Source organism: Dermochelys coriacea, chromosome 6 (genome assembly GCF_009764565.3).
Source record: "Dermochelys coriacea isolate rDerCor1 chromosome 6, rDerCor1.pri.v4, whole genome shotgun sequence".
NCBI classification, from domain to species: domain Eukaryota; kingdom Metazoa; phylum Chordata; order Testudines; family Dermochelyidae; genus Dermochelys; species Dermochelys coriacea.
In genome coordinates, this window is record NC_050073.1 from 46,115,134 (window position 1) to 46,124,339 (window position 9,206).

General features: G+C 41.2%; 1 protein-coding gene across 5 annotated transcripts in view; it reads left to right on the plus strand.

Moving 5' to 3' along the window:
- Window positions 1–9,206, plus strand: part of CAPRIN1 (cell cycle associated protein 1) — a 78,536-nt gene that overhangs the window by 48,934 nt on the left and 20,396 nt on the right. For all 5 annotated transcript variants that reach the window (XM_038406977.2, XM_038406978.2, XM_038406979.2 and 2 more), the window contains exons 10-14: window positions 1,940–2,095; window positions 2,492–2,600; window positions 6,064–6,125; window positions 7,500–7,613; window positions 8,976–9,125. In XM_038406977.2, the coding sequence (XP_038262905.1) occupies window positions 1,940–2,095; window positions 2,492–2,600; window positions 6,064–6,125; window positions 7,500–7,613; window positions 8,976–9,125 (591 nt within the window). The remainder of the gene's footprint in view (window positions 1–1,939; window positions 2,096–2,491; window positions 2,601–6,063; window positions 6,126–7,499; window positions 7,614–8,975; window positions 9,126–9,206) is intronic.

Below are 9,206 nucleotides of genomic sequence, written 5' to 3' on the forward strand. Positions count from 1 at the left end.
GAAGCTTTCACCCTTCCCTTGACAGATATTATGGAGCGTACAGCACTTGGCTGTAAGCATAGGAATATTGTCATTGGCCATGTCCAGCTTCCCATATAGGCATCGCCAGCAGTCTTTTAAATGGCCAAATGCACACTCCACAGTCATTCTGCACTTGCTCAGCCTGTTGTTGAATCACTCCTTGCTGCTGTCAAGTTGCCCCGTATATGGCTTCATGAGCCATGGCATTAAGGGGTAGGCGGGGTCTCCCAGAATCACAGTGGGCATTTTGACTTCCCCTACGGTGATCTTCTGGTCCGGGAAGAAAGTCCCTGCTTGCAGCTTCTTGAACAGGCCTGCGTTCCAAAAGATGTGTGCATCATGCACCTTTCCAGACCAGCGTATGTTAATGTCTGTGAAATGCCTTTGGTGATCCACAAGTGCCTGGAGAACCATTGAGAAATAGTCCTTGCGATTAATGTACTCGGTGGCTAGGAGGTCTGGTGCCAGAATTGGAATGTGCATGCTATTGATCGCCCCTGCACAGTTAGGGAAGCCCATTTGTGCAAAGCCATCCACAGTGTCATGCACGTTACCCGGAGTCGCAGTCTTTTGGAACAGGATGTGATTAATGGCCCTGCAGACTTCCATCAGCACAACTCCAGTGGTGGACTTTCCCAGTCCGAACTGGTTAGCAACCGATTGGTAGCAGTCTGGAGTAGCCACCTTCCACAGTGCAATCGCCACGTGCTTCTCCAGCGACAGGGCAGCTCTCGTTCTCGTGTCCTGGCGCTGAAGGGCTGGGGCGAGCTTGTCACTTAGTCCCATGAATGTGGCATTCTTTATCCGAAGGTTCTGCAGCCACTGCTCATCATCCCAGACAGGCATGACAGTGTTATCCCACCACTCAGTGCTTGTTTCCTGAGCCCAAAAGCGGCGTTGAACTGTCGTCAGCACCTCCGTGAATGCCACAAGCAATTTCGTGTCGTAGCTACTCCACGTGGCGAGATCAGTGTCTCACTCCTTGCCTTTGGAGTTTTAAGGAATAACTCCACTGCCACTCGTAACGTATTGGTCATTGCGAACAGCATACTGGTCAACAGCTTGGGATCCATTCCTGCAGCCCGAAAGGGGCAGGGGACGCAGTACACAAACCATTGAAAGATGGCACCAAATGTAGACAAAAGCACAGTGATTGCTGGGATGCAAAGCAATGAATCACTGGGCATTGGGACGAACCCAGGATGCCCTACGAGGTCTTTCCACAAGTCTTAGCGGCAAAAGAGAGAGAGGTGCTCTGAGGGATAGCTGCCTATAGTTCACCGCTCTGAATAGTGCTGCAGGTGTGAATATGCTATTGCGCAGGCAGCTGTCAGTGTGAGAACACAACAGTGGTTTTCCTTAGGCGCTCTCTGAGCGGCGCTGTAACTGCCGGCGCTATAACTTTGCAAGTGTAGACGTACCCTAAGTGTGCCCACATGAAGAGTTATACTGGAATAACTATTTTGGTAAACTTCCAGGTATAGACGCTTCCTTAGTCTCGTTGGTAGACAAATAAATGACTGATTTTTGCATTTCACCTGTCAAAAATAATGCACCATGATGGTGCGTGGATGGATACTGAATAATTGAAGTAACTGCAATGGCTGCTAAACCTTTTGTCACAGCAGCATTCTTAGAGCAGTTCATAGTTTTGAAAAAAGCAAAGGAAATGTATAGAAAAATAAGGCATTACTTCCTTCTAGGAAACCTATGTACTGGCAATAGAGGCCCTTGTGCTGGCATTGTAGAAAGATACAGTTGTATTCTTTTCCAAGAACTTGGAGTTGTTTTGCACTTACTAGTTTGCCAAACCTTTGTCATTAAAGTTCCAAGTTTTTACTCTTTTTGATAAATTGATTGATATTCTCAACCAAATACGTAGATGAAACCCATGAGCCAATTGTTACTTCCTCACTAGGTTGTAAATTCACTCCAGCAACAACCACAAGCTACATCTCCTCCAGTTCCTGAACCCCATGCTCTCAGTACTGTGACTCAAGCAGACCCTCTTGTTAGGAAACAGCGAGTACAGGACCTTATGGCACAGATGCAGGGCCCATACAACTTCATGCAGGTATGTAGTTGCTCTGCTGTGGTGAACTGGTTTAAGAGGGACACTAAACTTTCTTACGTTTTGTTAGTAATGCCTCAGTTATCTAAAGTAAAAATAATAAAGCCATCTAAATAGTAAAGAACAGGTTACTTGCTTGTCTTTTGTACTTTGCCTGTGAAAACAAGCTGCCATAGTTAATTATCTTTTCAGTGGAGTATACTTCATAGTTGTGAGGTAAGTTCTGTAATTTTCATGTTGTAAATGGTGCAGAAGAATACTTGAAATCTTAGCTGATTTTAAATAAATTGATATTCCTATTTTTCGTTTAAAAAAAAAAAGACCAAATCCCTGATCATAACAATCTAACTTAATACATTTTTAAAAGAATGCTTGAATCCTGTTGAATTATTCTATTAGGATTCCATGTTGGAGTTTGAGAATCAGGCTCTTGATCCTGCCATCGTATCAGCACAGCCCATGAATCCAGCACAAAACTTGGACATGCCTCAGATGGTTTGCCCTCCAGGTTTGTAATGGTAAATCATAAAACTGCATCTTGGGGAACGTTTGCAAAACTAACTTGATTTCAGTCATTCCTAACCCTGCTATCTCTAATGTTAAACCCACTGGGTGTTCAGTGAGGTCATTATGTGATTTTCATGGAATATAGCTGTGCTGCAGAGTACTTTGTAGACATCTAGTAGTCTATTGCTCTAATTTTCATTTGTAGCATTGGTGTATAAATTATTGTCCAGAATCTCTGGTAATTGGGTGTCCTTTCAATTATTTGAACGTAAGACCAAGCATTTAGCTCGTGAAGGACAGGTCACTGTGCTGTAGGCTAATATTTCTGGATTTAGTGGATAATTCTGACCTTAATTTCTGTGTCTCAGTTCCCTTTCTGTAAAATTCAGATAATACTCCCTCATCTCACAGGGGTAGTCAAAAAGTACTTGAGTCACTCAGACACTATGGTGGTGATCACCATAGAAGAGCCCATGCAAAAATTTAATAGTTCTGTTTTCAGAGCAGGGTTTGATCAGTGTGCAGTAAGTAAGGCATGGTGTCACTCATTAAATAAGGAGAAAACAAAACATTGAATAACTGCTCAGTTAAGTGAGTACTATCCATTCTGTGCTCTGAATGAGTCAGGAATCCTGTGGGGGGGGGCGGGGAATAGTTTGTGACCATGTAATTAAAGACTATATTGTGCATATGCACAAGGGGGCTGAATTATAGGTGCACAAGCAACATTAATTCTGACATTGTCTAACCTTTGAGTGCTTAACTTTAGGGCAATAATAGAATACCATTTATTTAATTTTTTTATGTTTTCTACATTTACAAATATATTGATTCAGTTACAACACAGAATACGAAGTGTACAGTGCTCACTTTATATATTTTTGTATTACAAATATTTGTACTGTCAAAAAAAAAAGTATATTTCAGTTCACCTAATACAAGTATTGTAGTGCAATGTCTTCATCATGGAAGTTGAACTTACAATTATAGAATTATGTACCAAAAAAAACCTGCATTCAAAAATAAAACACTTTAAAACTTTAGAGCCCATGAGTCCACTCAGTCCTACTTCTTGTTCAGCCAATCGCTCAGACAAACAAGTTGGTTTACATTTGCAGGAGATAATGGTTCCTGCTTCTTGTTTACAATGTTACCTGAAAGTGGGAACAAGCATTCGCATGGCACTGTTATAGCCTGTGTCGCAAGATACCTTGCGTGCCGGATGCACTAAAGATTCATATGTCCTTTCATGCTTCAGCCACCATTCCAGAAGACATCCATCCATTCTGATGATGGGTTCTGCTCGTTAATGATCCAAAGATGTGCAGACTTACACATGTTCATTTTCATCATTCGAGTCAGATGCCACCAACAGAAGATTTTTTTTCTTTTTTGGTGGTTCGGGTTCTGTAGCTTCTGCATCTGAGTGTTGCTCTTTTAATACTAATGAGAGCATGCTCCACACCTCATCCTTCTCAGATTTTTTGGAAGGCACTTGAGACTCTTAAACCTTGGGTTGAATGCTAAAGCTATCTTCAGAAATCTCGCATTGGTACCTTCTTTGCGTTTTGTAAAATCTGCAGTGAAAGTGTTCTTTAAATGAACAGTATGCTGGGTCATCATCTGAGAGTGGTATAACATGAAATATATGATAGAATCCGGGTAAAACAGAGCAGAAGACATACAATTTTCCCCCAGGGAATTGAGTCACAAATTTAACTAACACATTTTTTTTTTTTTTTTAACGAGCGTGGAAGCATGTCCTCTGGAATAGTGGCCAAAGCATGAAGAGGCATATGAATCTTTAGTGCATCTGGTACATAAATATCTCGCGACGCCGGCTATAACGGTTCCATGCGAATGCTTGTTCCCACTTTCGGGTGACATTGTAAACAAGAAGCAAGCAGTGTTATCGCCTGCAAATGTGAACAAACTTGTTTGAACAATTGGCTGAACAAGAAGTAGGACTGAGTAGACTTGTAGGCTCTAAAGTTTTAAATTATTGTTGAATGCAGTTTTTTTATACATAGTTCTACAATTTGTAAGCTCAACTTTCATGATAAGATATTGCACTATAATACTTAGGTGAACTGAAATACTATTTTTTTACTGTAAACATTTGTAATAAAAATGTAGTATGATCACGGTATCGTTTGTATTCTGTGTTGAAATTGAAATCAATATATTAGAAAATGTAGAATAACATGCAAAAATATTTATTACATTTACATTAGTATTGTTTAATGGTGTGATTAAAATTGATTGATCGTGATTAATTTTTTAATTGTGTAAGTAAACTGTGATTAATCGACAGCCCTACTTAACTTTGCAACTGTAATGAACATTTTGCGTATGTAACTTCCTTTTTTTTAAAAAAAGCAAACTAAAAAATCAGAATTCCATTATGTGACATATTGATTGTTGTATGATGACTCATCAGTGGGTTTGGAATCTTTGATCCACTGCTCCAAGCCCTGACACTTGGGATAACAGAGTAACTGATAGTAGTAGTAGGTTGTAATCCTTTGTGTCAACTAGCACTAGAGAAAATGGGACACTTTGCCAGTAGGTTTGACAGGAATTTGATAGAGGAATGGAGAGAATCAAGAAAAATATGTTTTGCCCATTTTAAAAACTCTTGGGAAGCTTTTCTACAAATAGCTTTAGTGCATCATGCTTTGGAGAAGAGACCTGAAATTTCAAAGGGTGTGTTGTGGCAGGGATGTTCCTCTTGCTGTCCTCATGAAAACCCACCCACATCATGCCAGTTTATAAGCCTCTGAAAAACTGTGGTACATGTGCTCAGTAGAGACTTTGATTTTAGCAGCCAAATTCCCCAAAGATTCCATCTGCACTGAGAATGTTCCAGCTCAGGGCTGAGCAGGCCTTTTGCCGCAACTGCAGTTCTAGGCTGCTGTCAGCTATGCCAGGTTTGGGCACCTGAAATGTGATCAGGGCTCTTTCCTGTACTCTCAGTGACTCAATGCTGGGCCCAGGCAGCACGGTGGAGCACACTGTCTGATTCAAATGCAGACAAGGTGGGAGGACTGGCACTTGAATGGAGTCAGGAGGCATAGGACTGGGACTTGCTAGAGACTGGGACAAGGAGCCAGGGTGAGGAAGAGAGAGGACTGTGATGGAGCAGAAGAGGTGAAACAGAAGAATCTGTACCCACAGGGGAACACTCCCCTCCACAGGCTGGAATGGAACCCAAGATTCCCTGTCCTTGTTCTCCACAATGGATGAACCATTTTATCTGCAATTTTCCCCAAAAAATTGATCCTGAGGCTGACAATCAACCTGGAAAATTTCAACCCAAAATGTTAGTTTGGCAGAGTTGTAAACAACTTAAGGGCTGTATTGGGCAATCTTAGTAAAAGGTGGTGTTGCCAGTCCCGCTTGTAATTTATGCCATGTAAGAAATATACAGTTACATAGTAAATACAAAGTTATTGTATTTCCAGTTCATGCTGAATCTAGACTTGCCCAGCCTAACCAAGTTCCTGTGCAACAAGAAGCTACGCAGGTAAGATCTATGCTCAATAAATCATTTACTAGATCTTTAATTGGCTTTAGGTTTATTTTAATTGGTGACTATATTGTGTTGGAAGAGGTTAACCATTAGATGCATCAGAAATCAAGCTTATTTTTTCTTGTAAGATTTTTTGGTATTGTTAGTTTCCACTCCCCTTCAATTTTGGTGTCTGTGAACTTGATAGTGGCCGAATTTACATCGGGAAAAGCTGATACAAGAATCAGTAGAGGGTCTCATGACTTTCTTGTTCAGTAGAGGAATAAGAGCCCTGGAATGAATGGAAGCTAGCAGGAAGCATCCCTGCTAGAAGACTGACAAATGCTTCACCATTGAAGATCAACAGGAAGTGTCATGTGGAGTAACAGAGATTGAGAATGTGCATTAGGAGTACATGCCTTTTAGACTAAACTCTGTGTGGGAAATGTATGTTCTTAGAGTGATTTGTCCACATGGATTCTGCTTTAGGGGCCATGCCTGTGCCCTGAGTGCATTCATTCCTCCCCCTCCCCCCCACTTTTATTTTCCAGGGTTTTTTTGCATTTTACAATGTTAAGTGGTGCTTATGGGTTTTCCTCAATGCGCCCCCCCCCCCCCCCCCGGTCCAAACGAGTTCTAACAGTAATTCCTCAACCATTTATGTAGCTAGCAGCTAAACTGCTTCCAGCTTTGCTGTACAATGGATTAGGGACATGTGATGGTTCAAAAAAGGTGACTCTGGCAACCAGTCTTGTGGACTTCCTCTCAAGAATTGCCATCAAACCTCTGTTGCAAGGCAACGCTTTTATTTTTCTGCAGGTGGTTTCAGATCATGTTCGTGATGGAAGCAGAGCAGTTTTTAAAACAACTTTACTGGTCTGCTTCACTCCATAACTTACCATCAGGCCACAAAGCCTACAAGGAAGTTGAGTTAAAAGGAGGTAAATTTAGTTCGGATGGGTTCATGCCAGCAAACATCACCTCTGTGCCTGCTGCTACACGCTGTTCCTCATCCCTAGTATGCTATGTGCTTTCTCTTGTGGTCGTCTTAGGAGACATAATGGTAGGAAGAATTTTCATTTAAATCAAAACTTACACCTTCAACTGGATTGGACAAAAATATAAATGAACTTAGAACTTCTCTCCAGAGCAGTGGGTGTACACTAGAACAAATCAAGTAAAATAAATTTGCTTTGCCCCTGTTTCAGCATTTCTAAATTTAATCAACTTGTGCATAAGTATATTGCTACTGTGGATATTAGTAAAAATTTTGGGTATCCATAACTAGATTTTTACCACAGGCACAGTTCCTTCCAAAGTTGTCCTGTCTGGTTCTCCAGTTTGTAAAACTTGAAGGAGCTTCTACTAATCTTAAATTCTTTCTGGCAGGTGCCCTTGGTTTCTTCTACAAGTGAGGGTTACGCAGCATCCCAGCCTATGTATCAGCAGCCTTCTCATACAACAGAGCAACGGCCACAGAAAGAATCAATTGACCAGATTCAGGCAAGTCCTATTAAATTTTATTTTGGGAGCAATATACTATCTCAATCTGCAGGTCTGAATAAAGGGATAATGTATGACACTTTGAAGATAAAGCTTCATAGTTAAAATTATTTGTTTCAGGTGTCGATTGATAAGGCCTTTTTTATGATGTAGTAATTATTACAAATGCCTTGACCTTATTTGTGACTTCTAATTTTGTGAAATCTTACATTTTTGGTAGCAGTTGTTTGAGTCCTCTGTATTCAAGACTTAAATTTATTAAATCACCAGCAGCTAGATGCTGATAAAGAGGAGAGGGGCTAGTACTTTTCAGTGGAGCACCTTGTGGAGAATTTCATCGTACAAGCATACAGGATGCTATCTTGGAGGACGTTATTGACCATGGCTAGTAGGTGTCATACTGGGCACTTGCTTTTCCTCCATTCACTCACTTCTCTGTCCTTCTCTGAGGTTCATGAGTGTGGGAAGACTTCTTTGTTTTCATTCATCCAGTTGTGCTGTGGTCGGGGGGGGGGCCCTACAGTTTAGTTACAGCAATGCCCCTCTGCCATGTACATTGGCCAAACTGGACAGTCTCTACGTAAAAGAATGAATGGACACAAATCAAATGTCAAGAATTATAACATTCAAAAACCAGTTGGAGAACACTTCAATCTCTCTGGTCACTCGATCACAGACCTAAGAGTGGCTATCCTTCAACAAAAAAGCTTCAAAAACAGACTCCAACGAGAGACTGCTGAATTGGAATTAATTTGCAAACTGGATACAATTAACTTAGGCTTGAATAGAGACTGGGAATGGATGAGTCATTACACAAAGTAAAACTATTTCCCCATGGTATTTCTCCCTCCCACCCCACCCCCCACTGTTCCTCTGATATTCTTTTTAACTGCTGGAATTAGCCTACCTTGCTTGTCACCATGAAAGGTTTTCCTCCTTCCCCCTCCCTCCCCCCCCCTGCTGCTGGTGATGGCTTATCTTAAGTGATCACTCTCCTTACAGTGTGTATGATAAACCCATTGTTTCATGTTCTCTGTGTGTGTGTGTGTGTGTGTGTGTGTGTGTGTGTGTGTGTATAAATCTCTCCTCTGTTTTTTCCACCAAATGCGTCCGATGAAGTGAGCTGTAGCTCACGAAAGCTTATGCTCTAATAAATTTGTTAGTCTCTAAGGTGCCACAAGTACTCCTTTTCTTTTTGCGAATACAGACTAACACGGCTGCTACTCTGAAACAGTTTAGTTGAGGTAGCACATGTCAGTAGCAATATATTGTAGGCCTTGACTATAATTTGGTATAGGATGACTTGACATAATCAGTTGCTGTATGAATTATTGCTTAAGTGCTCTTCATTTCAATTGCTAGGCTTCACTGTCTTTGAGTGCAGACCAAACCCCAGCATCATCACCACTTCCTACTGCACCCCAGCCGCAGGTATTCCAGGCTGGGTCTAGCAAACCTTTACATAGCAGTGGAATCAACGTTAATGCAGCTCCATTCCAATCAATGCAAACAGTAAGTACCAAATGAACTTAATGCTGAATCACTTTGTTCTGTTAATCAAATCTTCTGATAGCCATTATTTTGACCCTGGAA